Raw genomic sequence first — 18105 nt, 5'->3', positions numbered from 1 at the left:
CTAACATCTAAAGGAGAAGTCTGAGAATTTTGAAAGTCAGTACCTGATAACTAGCACATTAGCATGCCGATGTTAGCATTAAGTACCACTGTGCCAAAGTTCAGCCTCACAAAGCAACTAGCATGGCCGCACACGCTTAAATGTTTAACTTGTGAGGATGAAAAATCTTTGACATACTCACTTGAATCTGCATTTGCGTCATTTAAATTCAGCTGAATGAATGACTGCGTGAACATGAGCAACATCACAGCGTAGCTGCCCTTCATAGTGTATTTTCAGTTTTTACACATAACTGTTGCTAGACTCAGCAGCAGAGCACAAACACATGGCCACAGGCCACTTCTACAAAGGTCACCAGTGTAACAGTAATGGACTTAAGTACAAACTGCTTAGCAGCCATTAAGACAAACGTGTGAACACATTGATCCATCATTCATTCATTCATTCATGTTCAGGCTCAGAGCACAGTTTTATTCTCACCAGCTTATCAGCCATCTGAACAAATACTGCTCTGTCCTCATATTTTAAACGTACACATTTCACATGAAGGACAAAGCATGTTCTTAAAGACTACTTTGTGGATTAATATTTCAAGACGAATATAATCTGTATATTATTTGTCTGCATTGTATAAAGAAAGTGAGCTGATCAGTGACTCTCACCTTCCTGACAGGTGGGTCCTCCGTAGGCTGACTGGGAGCAGTCGCAGGTGAAGCTGCTGCTCTTCTCGATACACCTCCCTCTGTTGTGGCAGAGACTGGAGCCGCTGCAGTAACTGGGACAACCGGAGCTCACCCCCGCCACCATCTTGGCCCTCTCCTCCAGGTCATAGGTCATACCGTTGATGGTCAGAGTCCTGATGCAGCCCAGAAAGCCTCTCTGCTGAGACGCTGTTCCTCCTGGGACAACCATCACACACTGCTTACTGCACAACACACATCACATCCTCTACTGCTGCTCCCTCTTGTTTCGCCATGCTCTTATTCCTACCTGGAAATCTGCCTTCTCATGCAGGAAATTAAACTTTGCACATAGGTCCAGTCCTATGCCATAGTTCCTTAACTGGAATTATGTGATAATATTCCTAATGGTGGCATTAAAAGTACCACAATCCAGGCTTAAAACAGCAGGGGACCATGCTTTTAACATTTTAGCCCCAAAGCTTTGGAACAAACTTTCCATTAACATCAAAGCAACCGAGTCAGTTCTCCAGTTTATAAAGCTTATAATAACCTACCTGTACAGACTGCCATTTGTAGAACTTATATTTATATCTACAGTATATGTGTGTGTGTGTGTGTGTGTGTACTTGAACTTAGGTTTTTTATTTTTACTGGTTTAGTCATTTATCTATTAATTCTTTCTTATTTGTTGGATCTACTTGTGTGTTATTGTTAGTATGTATTTTTATGATTATGCATCCTCCATAGTTAGTTCGAGACTCTATCAACTTCAAGGAAGACCTAACTATATATGGGGAAGTCTTAGTCCCTGTAAATTAGGCTTGACCATGGATACCTAAACTGGACCAGTGCCAGTAAATTTAGCAACACAAATACATGCCTCATTCCTCAAAAGAAGTCTAGTACCTGACATGTTAGTAATTGATACTTACCATCTACATCATAGCATTGTATAAATACTATTGCCTTTCTATGTGATTGCCTTTCTGTGTCAGTTAGTCTGCGTTTAGTCTTGTGTCTGTCTGGGATGACCCGTACACTTGTCTTTGTTGTACTTGTCCTCATTTGTAGTCTTTGCTTGTTACTCATCTTCATTTATGTTGTACTTGTTTATTGTACTCATATTCATTGTAATTGCAATTTTAATTGTATGCTCATACTTTTACTCATATTAGACGTGTGCTGATTGAAGCTTTAACAGGTGTCTCCATCCTTCAGAAGTCATGACAGAAAACTCATACTATCAGTTATCATCTTTTAATTGTCATCTTTTATTTTTATTCTTAAATTCATTTGAATTCATATGTATTATCCTCTTTTATACTTTTACTATTACTACATTATTTAATAAAAAAAGGATGGTTTTGACTTTGACATGTCTTTGTATCTTTTTTGGTCTGTTCTTCATCTTATTTCTTATTTATTATTTTATGAGTTTTTATTTTTATTTTTAATGATTCCATTTGATTCCATTTTTGGGTCAGTTGACAGCTTCGTTTTGTGCCTGCAACTTACCTCATAGTCTGTGCAGCACATTGTGCTTCCACCTGGAATGAAACATGTCATATAAATAAGGTTTTGCTTGCTTGCACAGATAGGGATCCTGAACAAGTCGGGAGCATTTCCTACACTTTTACCTGTAGGTGGTGCCAAAAGATTTGAGATATATCTGCAGGACCCGCAGCAGCAAACAGCCTCCAGATCTCACACTCTACTTCCACAGAAATAGTGTGTATGTGTGTGTGTGTGTGTGTGTGTGTGTGTGTGTGTGTGTGTGTGTGTGGGTGGGTGGGTGTGTTTGTCATTTTTCTGGAATCCCTCTGCTCTCAGGTCAGAGGTAGACGTACCTACAAACAGCTGGCCGTTGAGAAGTAAGCGTCGCTGTCCATCAGCTGGAGCCTTCAGAAAGCGGAGAAGCTGGTCGACCTGCAGCAACACCTCCTTCACGTTACGCTCTGCCCTCACGTAGTGCCACTGCCTGTCGTTCAGGGGGAGGTGGGACTTTACAGCTAGGACTGCTGGACTGTTTCCCACGTCAAAGGAGAAAGTCAACACTGAGGGAGCTAGGAGTTCACATAAACATACACACACACACAACCATGACAGCTGGGTCAGATTGAATCTTATGCTTGTTTTTTTATGTTCCACTTGACCTTTCCTGGCTGCACAGAGGCTTATTTTGCATCAGGCTGTAAAGAATTTGACATACATCAGGAAAGAGACGTCTGTAAATCAGTGGATAATTTTTTGTGAGTGTCAAAAACCCTGCAAAGTTACTCATTTCACTGTCTAGATGTAGATTACATGATGCAAGATTACATTTTTTAGACTGCCATTCAAGCTAGCAAAACACTAAACTGGAAGTCAGTCACTCCATCGGCGAAAGTTACCCGCTCAGCAGCACACTCAGCCGCTTTATGTCTCTAGAGCACAAGCCTTATGGGCCTGTAGATCCCAGATTCTGTACCTGCAATAAGAGTTTTTTTTTGCTTCATGCACAGTGAGCAGCTCTCATAGGAATGAACGGGGCCCCACCTCCAACGCTGCATCCAGATTTATTTAATACATCAATAGGTCAAATGTGTCCCAGACCACCTCAACAAGAAGTCAGAGATTTAATGGGAAATGTGTCTTGGTAGCTGTTAACACCTCTATTTAGCACTGTCTAATTGTGATGAGATCACTAGAAAAGCATGTCAATGCCATGTCTAAAGAGGATGTTAGCTACAGTGTTTCCATTTCACAAAATTAAAAGATGTTTTGGTGTAGTGCAGCTCAAACTCTCCTCTGTCCTTTTTGATATCAATTGTATTGTGGTCAGTGGTGTCTGCTGAGCTCTTACTCACAGCTGAGCTCCACTCGGATGAAGTGTTCATAGCCCAGGTTCTCCAGAAAGATGCCAGAAGGAGCGTTGGTCTTGAAGTAGAAGGAGATGTCAGAGGCGAGCTCGGCCTGCAGGGTGGGGAAGGAGAGGGAGGAAGACTCTGTGTGGAAGGAGGCTGCATTCCATGTGGACACTGAAAGAAAAATCAAAGAGGAGTATGGGAGCAGGCTTCGGGGGAGGAGGATGAGAGCAAGTCTCAGTCTTCAGTCAGACATTAAGCAGGACCAAGTGACTGACAAACTAGAGAATGGCTAAATTCTATTAATGCCAACATTTTATTCAAAAACAGACAAACGACACAACTGAATCATGATGATCATAAATGATCAAGAGTCCAGAGAAGGCCACGACAATAATATAAATCTAAATCAAAGACATTCCGGTTTCAGCCATGCACTGAGAATAAAAGGGAAATGTAATATATTTGATCAGATATTGCTCAAGTTTCTGTTGTAAAGAAAAAAATAGTGTGGTGAAGGGATGATGTATTTTTGTAGGTCAACCAGGAAGTTAGCATCACACTGATTCCCTTGTCAAAAACCTTTTTGAAAGGGATTTTCGATTATTGCCAAAAATAAGCTGTGTGACAAACACAAGTTTATGACACTTACACATTTTGTCTTCAGTCTTCAATCTTCACAACTGAACACCACTTTTGTGTGTTTTGAAGTGTAAATGAAATGGCCAGAAGCAAAATGCTGTTGTTAGGCTATACATGAACTACATCGTGGTTGCATGACTTAACCGTCACAACTACAAACACTGTAAAAACACATTAAAACACAATCGAAAAATATTATGAAGAGATAGATCTTCAAGTGCAACTCTGTAAGGCTGTAAAGGCAGATAAGTGGATTTAATGAATTTCTGTCATGTGTGATGATGTCTAGCGTCCCTGACAAACACTGTGGTCCCATTTAGCCACTCGTTTGCAACTGCAACAAGTTGAGACGAGTAAAACCTTAAAAGTTAAAAAATTGTGTTTAAGCGGCCACATTTTATGTTGCAGAACAAAACGTCTACATATCTTTAGCCTGTGTTAGCCACAGACCTTATTTAAGGTATTTTACAGAAAACCCATTAAAAAAACAAACTTTAAGACGAGGGAACTCATTTTTTCACCACTCTTTTCAGACGGTCTCTGAATAATGACATGAAATATTCCAAAAACTCCATAACTTTACATTATACTTAAATGTATCAGATAAGTTCAACTCATTATTCAGTTAATCAGTGTTATCTCAGTCTGCTGTCTCTGGCAGATAAGCATCAGTTTTGACAGACATGCACATGATTACAGGTGAATTCAAACCAAACGTTGAAAACAGACAGAAATACCTCCATGTGTTTCTCTTCATTTTGTGATGATTCAATATGAGCACGAGTTAGCTTTATCAAGCGTTTATTAAGCATTTGATAACTTCGGAGGCCTGGCAGCTACACTGCTCCAGCACAAAACAAAAAGAAAACAGACAGAAAGCATCACTCTCCATCACATTTGTTATGAAATTAAACCATATTTGTGTGTTTTTCGACGGGAGAGACAGCAACACCAAATAGCTAAAATTAGGTCTGAGAGACACTGGATTTTACACTAACGTTGTTGAAGAATATTTCATGCCATTAAGAGACAATCCTTTATTTCTTTATCCAGAAACTTGCTCTAGAGACAAAGGAGATGACAGCCTTTTTTAGCAGATGGTGCCTCAGTGGGTGCCATGTATCATTATATAGAGCCCACTAATTATTTATTATAATTGATTTTAATTAATTGAAGTTGTTGCAGCTCTATAACAAACCAATATAATAACTATTGAGGCCCTGTCCAGCCCGCCCTCATTTGGAAGTTGTAAAATACTGCTGATTTCTCAGTGCTTATGGCATATGATCTTGTTGCCAAACAAACCCCACTTTTGCTGCCACATGAAACACAGCTTGATGGCATCAGCTGAGAACGCTGCCTGACAGAACCGGTCAAGGTGTTATTATACGCTGGCACAGGAAAACCTGTTGTAGCAACATCATATTTGGATGATTCCGGTGTTACCATCTGAACGTTATTGAACACCTAACCATATGCCTCCATCTCTTAAACCTAACCATCTGTGCCCTTGCTGCGCAGTCCTAACCACCCATGCCTGCATGTGCATTTGTTGATGTCCTGGCTTTTGTTGCCATGTCATCCCACCGTGTGCTTGTGTTGACATCATGGTAGTGGCATCCCGTGACAAAAAAAATGACACAGTAGGATACCTAGAGCGTAATACGTAGACACGGAAGTCCACTGACAAAGCAGCGATATGGTTTCTTCCCTCTATTTTAGTAGGATGTTGTAACGGTTATTAAAAACTACGTTAGAATTTGTCAGTCCTTGGCTAGGAAGAACAGGTGGCATAACAACAATCTCCATGATCAGTGTTGATGTCTTTGTGATATAGTGTTTCCTATACTATTGATCAATGTTTATTCTGGTGGATGATGAAATCTACTTGGTGAATAAAAAAAACATGATGAATAGTAACAGGAAAAATATAAAAGGTCAATGAGCCTCATTTGTCCTCATTTGAACAATTGTTGTTTACACTAATTGATTACCAAAGGTTTTTGGCATAACACCTTGCATGGACAGGGACACGTCAGAGCTTTTAAGGTTATGAAAAGGATAGTTCGTCGTGGAACAGTGAAATTTGCATGTCTTACAGTTATGTGTTTCAAATCATTGAAATAAAAGTACAGCAATCTAACATAAAGCAAATTTACTAATCTACTTAAAGACTGCATCAGCTAAACCGTTATAGGTTAGACCACATGAACTTGCCACCAGTGGGTGCTGAACCACCCCCACTTGTAAACAAATCAACCCAAGAAACTTTAGATCAACTTCAAAGTATCAAAGAAATACCAGACTCTCACAATATCTGCTACAATTGACCTTACAGGACAAGTATAAAACTTCCTCTGTTTTGCTAACAAACAACTATAGAAGTCTGCTTTTCTTAGGACTGTATTGGGATGCTGCTATGTCCTTCAAGTCCCATGGGACACTTGTGTGGTTTGATCTGATTGGGATAAACCCATTTAAGACTTGATTTCCCCTGTCCTTTGGTAACCTTGATTTGGTATACCACAGGTGAGAGTTCGTCTGTGGTCGAAGTGCCAAAGCGTTCCATCGAGGGCAGCCTGTTTGGCCAAAGTGCCAGTTTAGTCATTGAACTCTTTGTCCTGACCAGGAGCACTAGAGTGACCTATGACCTTATTCCAGTCCGGTTTTCTATCTGAGCTGATGAAACTGCTGCGTTTCCACACAGGCAGGTGGTCTGTTTCAATGCTCATCTTTTGACCAGAAATTTTTGTCGCCTTGGTCTCAAGGAAGCAGCACTGAGCGACAGTATTTTTGGGACAAAGAATTGGCAGAGGTTGATGAACCCGTGCCCAGAGTTCCAAGCGTTGGAAGTCAATCAGTGGTTCAAAACGGTTAAGGAGATCCTTGCCGATGAGAAGGGGAACTGCATTAAGCGAAGACACGTACACGGGATGGATAAAACTCATCGAGCCAATGGTCAGTTTTACCATGGTCATGGATGTCAGTGTAGTACCTGTGGGAGCATACGGCTGGATATTCAGAGAGCAGGACTGGAGTCTTAAGTCCCTGTTGGACTGACGTACTGTCATTAACAGTGTATCAAACAGTGTTGATGACATCAAGGTTATGTCTGCAGCTGTATCAAGGAGAGCTTCATACACGAAAGTGTCTTCAAGTATCATGGGCAAGTAAAGTTTTCGTGCAGCGCCTTGCTCAGTGAGACGGCACAAGAACTGTTGATAAGGAGGTTCAACCTGTATAGCTGATGCATCTTCATCAAGGGACTCATCTTTCGAGTCAAGCTGAACTGTCAAGACTGTGCCAGGAGGGATTGATTTCTCACCCCCCTTTTCAGATCCGTTTAGTCTATTAGCTGGAGCTACTGGTGTTTGGCCCTGTGAGGAGGTGGGCTCAGGTTCACCAGGGTCCAAATAAAGCTCTTCGACCACCGCGTTGGGCTGGTCTGCAAGGCGATCTGACTGAAGAGGCGTAGGGGCTACTGCTGTTATGGGGAGAAAATTAGCTTTCCTGCTTTTCTCTCTTTTCCTCTTGTCGATAAGATGCAGGATGGCTTTAAGATCTTCTGGACTAAATTGAGATGTTTTAAACTTACCTCCTGTGTTGTTACTCTTCCATTGGGAGGTTTCTTTGTTGTCACCGTTTGTGGATTTCTGACGGTTCGACCTCTGCTGATGCCGAGGGGACCGGTCCCGAAATTTATGTCGGTTTCTCCGACTTTGATCAGTTTGTTGGATCAGAGACCGTTTCTGTTCCTTAGAGGACTGATCAGTTTGGAGAGGGCATGCAGCTGCATTATGCTCTCCACTACTGGGGGCATCTTCCAGCTTCAAAGAGTCACTGTCTATACTCAAGATAGTAGTGGACTCTGCCTGTTTAGCATAGGATTGCCTTTGTCTTGCAAATCCCAGCGCAGCAAGGCTGCGTAGTTGCTGGATGGTTGCAGTATGCGGGTTCGCCAAGACATCTAGTTGATTACTAGTATTTGGATGGAGGTTCTGCACAAAGAGGGTTTTGAAGTTCATGTCCTCCTCCATCCCAGGTTCATTTCGGGAACCAAAGTATGCCTGAAAGAGGCGATAATAGTATTGTTGGGGAGATTTTTGCCTCCCCTGCTTAACTGCAATGGCAGCAGCCAAGCCGGTCTGCGCTATTGGATCCGAAAATTCTTTTTGTAAGGCGTCTCAGAGCAACCTATAGTTAGCTCTAACCTGGAAAGGTTGCCGCTCAATGAACTTGCTGACGTTGCGACTGGAAGTCACCTTGATCAGGTACAGCCTGTTGTCTATCGTAGCGTTGGGGAATTTTCGCAAGTAGAAGTCGATGTCATTCAAGTAAGTTGTGGTGTCATGGGAGCCACCAGGATAAGGTTCAAAGCGTGGTATGTTTCGAGCAATCTTATCTAGGTCTCGATCAGAAAGACTCAAAGAGGTTTGCCAGTTTGAAGGCAGGTAAGATTGTGGAGGCGGAGTTACTCCTGACAAGGGAGGAGCCACTCTAGGTGAATCAGGTGGGGCCCTGTTGGCCAAAAGAGGGTCTAGTCGGATGGGGGAGAAGAGTAGCGAAGGCGAGCCTTCTTGAGCTCCCTTGGTGAGTAGCTTGTCTTTCTTCTCTTCCTGCAAAGCTTCATCAAGATTTGTCTGTCGGTTCCGACCTATAGCAAGAGAATATCGCAGTTCTCTTTTAAGGGTTTCCAGCTCTCCTTCTCTACTTGCCTGTTGTTGGTGGGCCTGCTTAACCACATCCTCGGCTTTGGTCAGTTGCTGCTGCATGAGCTGCATCTCCCTTTTGTCAGCTTCAGAGTGCAAGCAGTAGGCCCTGTTTTGAGCTTTGAGGTCTTCCATGTGCTCTATTGCACGCTGGAGCTGATGATTTGACTCATCACAGGCTTGATTTACCTTTTCGAGCTGATGTTGTGTCTTAGCTAGCTCCCATTCCTTTTTGTGGAGTGACAGTTCCAGCTCTTGAATCTCATCTTTCAATTTGATCTTCTTTTCCTCTGGTGTGTCACGCTGAGCCTTCAAGTCATCTACATGTGCCTCTGCTTCTGCTGAAGCTCGTTGGGGTGCTCCAAGTTGCCATTGGAGGAGCCTTGATCCCCTCTGCAGTTGTGCAGTTTGTTGTACACGTGATTTCAGCTTACCTGCTGATTGCTCGAGCAGTTGCTGTGTGTATGTTTGAGCCGTGCAGTCAACACTGAGGCCAAGCTACCCAACACTTTGGTCAGTGTTTTTCCCTTTAATGGGTGAGTCAGGGCCTCCGTCGTTAATTCAAGAAACATTGTTTTGAGTTTTGCAGGCAATCAGGTTATATTTTGTGTTATTTTATTTTATCATAGGTGTTTGATTAGTAGTGATTAAAAATACAAACAGAATTCAATGAATTCTTTGTTCGATGAGGTACCAGGTTGCTGTAATATTAACCAAAAGAGGTTAATTGTTTATAGTGTAAGTGCTAGAGGCAATGCAGACTAACAGAAGATACACATCTGGGGGCAGCCACCTTGAGGACAAAGTTAAACCAAATTATAAGGGGGAAATTTAACTTTAACTCAGTCAGTTAAATTAGTCAGTTGTTAAATTTTTGATCAATTACATTAAATTGATCATAAATCAAACACAAAATTTAAGAAAAGTGAATGAGGTGTATACACTTGACTTAATTTGTAACTGTGTTTGAGAATATAATACAAAGTCAAAAGTGTTATAACTTTAAGACTCAGATTAAGAAAGAGAAAGTGAATTAGCATAGGATTAGTACACTAATATAAGTGAGTGAGTGGCAAGGTTAAATTCTGCAATTTACTTTGCAAAGTTTGCAGTGTTAAACTTCATTAAGTGAAAATTCATCACCAGTCGGTTATATGCATGCACAGTTTGAATAATCACTCCTCAAGTTTCAGTTAACCAAAACGGCCACACGATGTCGCGATTGCGGTCTATTCACTCTTTCTCTCTTTAGAGAGGGCTGTGGCGTCCAGGGGAGGTTACGTCAGCCGTGACGACTCCCGGCACCGCCCACATGAATGCCCTCACCTGCTCAGGCGAGAAGCACACAGTTTCGCTCAGGACACTGAGCAAACAACTTGTCAACACAGCCAGCTATGAGACAAACAGCCAGTTCAAATACTGGGCTACTGAACCACATGGGTTTCAACAAAGTTTGAGCCACTTCAGTAACTACAAACCACACAGAGGTCCGCTCTGGGACATTCAGAACAAGCAGACTAAGCTTACTCGTTTGAACAGCGAGGGTATTTATACCCCGACGCGGTCTCAAGCACCGCGAAAACACCTCTACTACCAGCGATTTGGCAGTTGCTAACGGTTAGGTAGCTAAGCTAACAAGCTAGCGCCGAGGGGCTGAGGCAGGGAAAATTAGCCGGAACGCGCGGCGTAATATCCCCGAGCTCAGAGCAGGATGTTCGGCTTCTGGAACACGCAGTCACCGTCACCTACCAAAAGGCCTTAAATCTGAGCGCACAAATGCGCCGTTGCATGCAAATTACAAATAGCACAAAGCTATACAGAAGCTTCAACACAGCGTTTTTCCACTGTTTCAGATTCGGCGTACCCGGTTATCGGTAGCCTACACGAATGCCACTTCTGGGCAAGAGAGTTACTGTAGTTACACAGTTGTAAAGAGCTCATGTATAACGCCGTGCGTCCACATTGTTATAATTTACTCTTTAAGCAGGAAGTGTAAGTCATATACACACAAGAGTTGCGCTGTCAATGCTTAACGCTCACACACAGACCACAAAGAAAATCAAGCAATGCGCTTTCAAGATTACCAGCGGACAGCAGACAGAGTAAATTCATTTAAAATCAAATGAGATCATAATGAGGCGTCATGACTTTACTTTGAAAAAAAAATCACTAATATTTCACATTATCAGCCAAGGATGATCTGTTTATATTTATTCATAAGAGAAACACTGATATACTATACGCCTCACGCGGACGGCACCAATTATGTAGCGGTTATTAATAACTACGTTAAAATTTGGATTTTGCACTCGTTAAAGTAAAAGGGGCACCATTCTCCATTCAGGAGAAAATTAAATCTTAAATTGTGACAGTGTTAAGACATGTCATTACTTTAATCAATCTCATAATCTGTACCGTTTATCTGTATACATTGATCTTGTTTCTCTCATGAAATAATATCCACAGACAACGACTTGGCGATAAATGAGGATAATTTATTTAGACTAATAAAATGAAGAGTAAATAGATGAAATAGTATGACATATAAAAGGACAGAGAACACATAAAAGGGAACCTACGTGATGTATGTTCAGGTGATGTAAATAATTAATTATGGATGATAGTGGGGGAAATACGTGACCGTCTAAAGCGTGGATGCGCACTGAACGGTGACGTAGAATTTAGAAATTTGGCATTAAAGCTTCGCTATACGACATCAACTCTGATCACTAGAAAATGTTATTCTGCCTACTTTTGTCGACTTGATTATACTTCTCCGGGGAGGTCCAGGTCCTCGCGTCACTCCAGGGGAGAGCTGCGGCGCGTCTTCCAGACGAGGTGACCCGCTGAAAGGCGGCGGCGGCCGGGCAGGTGGAGTCGGTGTGCGGCGGTCTTTAACTGGCCTCGGTGTTCGCCTCAGCGAACCGGTAAAAGTCTTTAAACAAAGTCCTTAAGGGCAGGCAACGGATGCTGATAGTTTGTGCAGCAGGTGTTGCTTCTAGATCCGTGGCAGAGTTGATGGCGAATCGCGGAGTGTCCTTCTCAATTAAAACTCGCAGAAATAATCAAAGTAATCCCACTGGTCTGAGGGAGTCACTTTAAATTATTAATTTGATTTTACTTAAAAACGAATTACCAAAAGTGTCTTTACTGACCAAAAACTGGTATAAAGAAAAGCGTCAAAGAGATTTAAAAGAAAATGGCTTCAAAAGTTAAAGTTCAGCAAAGCTCTGGTGAGCTGTTGCGGCTCCGCTTATAAAATTGAAGAAAAGAAAAGTTGCGAGAGCGCGGATGCACGAGACGCACCGCGGTAAAAAGGAGCGAAGAAAAAAAACTTCAGAAGAGAGAAGAGGAGAAGCCTTGAGAAGAGTGAGCTTAGAGAGAGAGAGAGAGAGAGCTCTGAGCTGACTTTTAGAGAGAGTCACTCAGTTTTTATCTTTCGATTTGGGGGTGCGGATGGAAGGCGGAGTTAGCGAACTTTTGCACCGAGCGATCGCGCATCTGGTATAAGTTTCTAAAAGACCTAATGTAATTTAGGAGACATTTATGTCTCTGAACTTTATGACGAATTACGCGATCTAACCCGTGGTGTATAAATTCACGTATCTCCTCATCACTATAGTCTCATCACAGTAACTTCAAATGCATGTTAGGAGACCTAAAAGTAATTTATAACGTAACACATGATTCTGAAGATCCTTTGCTCAATTTTGTGAAATATGTGACCACACATAACATAACATTGTACCATGGATCCTAAGAAACTTGTGATTACTTAGATATAGGATTACTTTTAACATTATACAATGAATTCAAAATACGATATAACTACAAAGTTGGTTACGAGCTTACTAATAACTAAGACCACTAGATGGCAGTATAGCTCCATTATAACAAAAGGGAAATAAAACGTACTTTACCTAACTCATTCAAATTACATGAGATGAAAAGAATGGGAGGTGCTCCTATCTGTTTACTGAAGCATGGAGACAACCTCACCCCCAGTCACAAAGATTAGGGAAGAAGGGAAATTTTAACTTACAACCTTGGTCCAAGTCATTCTGTCAGATGTTTATCACAACACAGGGTTATATAATGACTTTACCCAATGTTCACTTTGATTGTAGGAACTGTTGCTATACTACCTGTTCTTCCCAGCCAAGGACTGCCTGCACCATGACGATCCAAAGTTCCTGGACACCTCACCTTGAATCGAGTGGGGGAATGTAGTGGACTGCCTTGGACTGGTATCTGTAATCTCCTTTTCTGAAGGGTCAATTCTAGGTCTTGAGTTCCCTTATACAAGTGGGGGACACGTCAAGAGACACTGCTTTACGCACCTAAAACATCCAACAGGAGGTTGTTAAGTAACTTAACTTATACTCCCTGGGGATGTCTGCAAACACTCCCTGTCTTTGAGACCACAGCAAAGGGCCAGTGTCTGGCACCCTCCACCCTGACATATGGTGGGAAGAAAAACACTCCACACTCCGAAGGCCCCATCAGCATATCACAGGAGGTAAGGCGTCTGAATGACCTCCTGGGATCACCCAAGCAATACTAAACAACCCTTGTATTGCCTCCCCTGCTGAGATCACCAACTGGTCAAACATTGGGTAAAGCCATTATACAACCCTGTGCTGTGATTAACATCTGACAAAATATCTTGGACCAAGGTTGTAAGTTAAAATTTCACCTTTTCCTCAACCTTTATGACTGGGGGTGAGGTTGTCTCCATGCTTCAGTGAACAGATAGGAGCACCTCCCATTCTTTTCATCTCATGCAATTTGAATGAGTTAGGTAAAGTAAGTTTTATTCTTTTTTTTCTTTTTTAATGGAGCTATACTGCCATCTAGTGGCCTTAGTTATTAGTGAGTTTGTAACCAACTTTGTAGTTACGTCTTGTTTTGTATTCATTGTATAATGATAGAGGAAATGGTAATTATATATCCAAATAATCACCAAGTTGTTAGAACCAATGGTATGAATGTGATGTTATGTATGGTCATTTATCCAATTGAACAAGAAGGCTTTTAGAGTCATGTGTTATGTTACGAATTGCTCTGTAAGATCTTCTAACAGGTATTGGAATTGACTGTGATGAGATCATAGTGGTGATGAGATGCGTGAATTCACACACGAAGGATTAGGTCGCGTATTTCATCATAAAGTACCGAGAAATAGACGTCTCCTAAATTGCATTAAATATTTTATAAGAATAGAAATGCCAGCTGCGCGATCGCTCAGCGTGAAGGCTTGCTAAACCCCGCCTCCTATTCGCACGTCCCAAAAGTTCAGAGATAAAAACTGAGTGAGAGCTCAGCAGACTCTCTTCTTTTACTTTTCTTTTCTTTTTCGGATCCGTTTTTCAACTCTTCACTCGATTCTCGCTCACCCAAAGTTTACTTTTGTTCCAAGAGTTTACAAGAAGAACCGCACTGCACGTTAAGACGTTGAATATGCTTTTCCCTTTTTTCTTTTAACGTTCGTTTTTTTATCGCCTTTTTGGTCAGCAAAGACGTTTTGTTTATTTCATCTCAATTAAGCTCAAGATAATAGTCCAAAGTAACTCCGTCAGGCCAACGGGACTACTCTTTGATTACTACTGCGAGTTTAATTGAAGAAGGACATTCCGCGATCCGCTGTCAACTCTGCCACGGATCTGAAGGCAACTACTGCTGTACAAAATTGTCAGCATCCGCAGCCTGCCCTTAAAGACTTTGTTCAAAGACTTTTACCGGTTCGCTGAGGCGAACACTGAGGCCAGTTAAAATCCGCCGCACACCGACTCCATCATCCCTGCCGCCGCCGCCTTTCAGTGGGTCACCTCGTCTGGAAGACGCGCAGCAGCCCTCTACCGGAGCAAAGCGACGATCTGGGCCTCCCAGGAGAAGTCTGTTCAAGTCGGCAAAAGTAGGCAAAGTAACATTTTCTAACAATCAGAGTTGATGTCGTATAGCGATGTTCTAATTAAATTACGGAATATTAAATTACTGTTCAGCGAGCATCCCCGCTCCATAAGATTACACGTCTCTCCCCACTATCATCTATAATTAATTGTTTACATCACCTGAATACAAGTTACATTACCTTATTCCCTTTTCTTGATTTAACCTCATTTATATGCCATATTTCTTATTCTGTTTTATTATCACTTTATATAATAGAAATAAAAAGGCTTCACTTTCGCCAAGTCGTTGTCTGTGAATATTATTTCATGAGAGAAACAAGATCAATGTATACAGGATAAACTGTACGGATTGTGAGACTGATTAGAATGATGACATGTTATAACGCTGTCATAATTTAAGATAATTTTTCCTGAATGGAGAATGGTGCCCCTTTTACTTTAACGAGTGCAAAGTCCAAATTTTTACGTAGTTATTAATATCCGCTACACTGTCAATGATGTAGTAAATTGGGAGACATTCCCAAAATGGGTTCTCTACAGCCAATTTAAAAATATTTCATTTTTTCTATTTTTTTTCTCTGTAAGAAAAAAAAAAGAATGTAAAGGCAAAACGAATTGATTAACAAAGTTGGAAGAGAAGAGCCTGTTTTTAATTCAGGAGGTATTTTTTTTTCTGTCACGTTCCCTCCGACATGTGAGGACGGCTGCTTCTCCCTCCATTTAAACAGCATATCGGCATTCTGGAGGCACAGGAAGTTCACACACAACCTAACAGACGGATCCACGTGGAATATAAAGGTGATGTCAAGAACTGACACCAAGGGGAAAAACGTCCAACATGTTTGTGTCAGTGTGGAGATATTTAAAGGTGACTGTTTTTGAAGCTGTGGTTTTCCTTAAGTTGTATTAGCCTTCATTTTCATCTCTGCATTTGCTGTCCTTTTGTGTGTCTACAGTTTTCCTGTGTAATCAGGGATTATTACTGACTTTTCAGCTGTGCTCACATTACTATGATCTCCAAATAAAGTGCTTTAGATTATCTGAGTAAACTGCTGCTGTGTTGATTTTGCGGCTACTCCTGTTTCTGCTTTTGAGTGTTTCCACATATTTGCTGTTAGTTATCATGATAAGCACCAGGTTATCATTACTACTAGAAACCAAGGAAAAGCCAGGCTTACTAAGTATTGGTCTCTACCCCCTATGGTAACATCAAAACAGATTAGGAACATCAGGAACATGGGATTGTTGTGAGCACAGATGACAGCACTGGGCTCTGGGTTTTTGTAACTAATGTGACTCGCAGTTGTTTCATCAGAATGAAGAGACATAACATGAATAAACAGGACTAAATGTAAAATGACTTAAACTTTAACGCATTTCTTTGTCTGTGAAAATGATTTCTACCTGAGCAAACCAGGCACTTTAGAAGATGGTACACTGTGGTCATAAAGGGATGGACATGGTTAGCAACAATACTCCGGTACGCTGTGGCATTGAAACGTTGCTCAGTCGGTACTAAGGGGCCCCAAGTGTGCCAGGAAAATCTTCCCTACACCATAACACCAGCAGCAGCAGCCTGAACCTTTAATACAAGACAGGATGGATCTATGCTTTCTGGTTGTTTACGCCAAATTTTGACCCTGCCATCTGAAAATCGCAGCGGAAATTGAGACTAATCAGACAAGGCAACATTTCTCCAATCTTCTTTTGTCCAATTTTGGTGAGCCTGTGTGAATTGTAGCCTCAGTTTCCTGTTCTTAGCTGACAGAAGTAGCACCACAATGTGGTCTTCTACTGCTGTAGTCCATCTGCTTCAAGGTTCCACAGGTTGTGCGTTCAGAGATTCTTCTGCTGACCTCAGCTGTAACAAGTGGTTATTTGACTTACTGTTGCCTTTCTGCCAGCTTAAACCAGTCTGGCCATTCTCCTCTGACCTTTGGCATCAACAAAGCATTTTCACCCAGAGAACTGCTGCTCACTGGATAGTTTCTGTTTTTGGACTCTGTAAACCCTGGAGATTGTTGTGCGTTGAAAATCCCTGTAGATCAGCAGCTGCTGAAATATTCTGGCACCAACAGCCATGCCACATTCAAAGTCACTTAAATCACTCTTCATCCCCATTTTGATGCTCAGTTTGGACCTCAGCAGATCATTCTGATCATGTCTACATTCCTAATGGCACTGAGTCATGTGAGTGGCTGATTAGAACTTCTGACTTTAACAAGCAGTTGAACAGGTGTACCTAATAAAGTGGCGAGTGAGTATAATAGACTGTAATAAATCATCTGTAATAAATCATTCCAAACTTCTTCACAATGTCATCATCCATCCTTTGTTATTATTCTGATATAGAGACTGAGTGACAGAAATGATATAATGAACTTTTCAAACTTGCACTGGAAATACTGACTCTGGTTCAGATTTGGACTATTTGTTTGACATTGTAGGTTAAAACACTAACAAAACCTTAAAATGTTCGACAACCTGATGACCAGAATTAAGATTTCTTTGTCTGCTTATGATTATGATAACTTTCAGTCTCCCTCAGATTAATGAAATGTTTCTGTTTGATAAATGTTTTTCATGTTCTGGCAATACATTTTAGAATAGTCTTACTTCTGCAACACCCACCCAGGAGCAAAAATTGGCCTTTAGAGTTGAAATAAATAATAATTTGAGATTTAGTGTTGATTGAGTGTTCATCATCAATGTCAACTGACATGAACATTTTTATTGTGATAACTTTTTTGGCCATGTCATCCAGCACTTTTTGGAAATGCTGTAATCCTCTTCCGTTTGGCTCAATTATCTAATTTCTTTTCAACTCTTTCAACACACCAAATAGACCCAGAATAAACAGGACGGGGATGAGATGCAGAGTGTAGTGGACTGCCTTGGCGTGGTCATTACATTTGTCCCTCTGAGGAACTCCAGAGCTCAATGTCCCCTGGGCAAGTGGGGGACACGTCAAGAGACACTGTTTTACGAACCCAAAACATCCAACAGGGGGTTGTTAATTAACTTAACTTATACTCCCTGGGGATGTCTGTAAACACGCTCTGCCTTTTTGAGCCACGGGAAAGTGTCAGTATCTGACACCCTCCATCCTGACATATGGTGGAAGGTAAGCACTCCGAAGGTCCCATCAGCATACCACAGGATGTAGGGCATCTGAACGACCTCCTGGGATCACCCAAGCAATACCAAACAACCATTGTATTGCCTCCCCTGCTGAGATAACCAACTGGTCGAACATTGGGTAAAGCCATTATATAACCCTGTGTTGTGATAAACATCTGACAGAATGACTTGGACC

At 41.5% G+C, this 18105-nt stretch overlaps 1 protein-coding gene across 1 annotated transcript in view; it reads right to left on the bottom strand.

Annotated features, from left to right (window-relative positions):
* Nucleotides 1-18105, bottom strand: part of LOC121949058 (contactin-associated protein-like 5) — a 193431-nt gene that overhangs the window by 24752 nt on the left and 150574 nt on the right. The window contains exons 17-19 of the mRNA XM_042494651.1: nucleotides 3530-3700; nucleotides 2531-2746; nucleotides 663-899 (exon numbers count right to left, since the gene is read on the bottom strand). Of these exons, the coding sequence (XP_042350585.1) occupies nucleotides 663-899; nucleotides 2531-2746; nucleotides 3530-3700 (624 nt within the window). The remainder of the gene's footprint in view (nucleotides 1-662; nucleotides 900-2530; nucleotides 2747-3529; nucleotides 3701-18105) is intronic.

This window comes from Plectropomus leopardus, chromosome 10 (assembly GCF_008729295.1).
Source record: "Plectropomus leopardus isolate mb chromosome 10, YSFRI_Pleo_2.0, whole genome shotgun sequence".
Classification (NCBI taxonomy): Eukaryota; Metazoa; Chordata; class Actinopteri; order Perciformes; family Serranidae; genus Plectropomus; species Plectropomus leopardus.
This window is presented reverse-complemented; position numbering and strand designations above follow the sequence as displayed.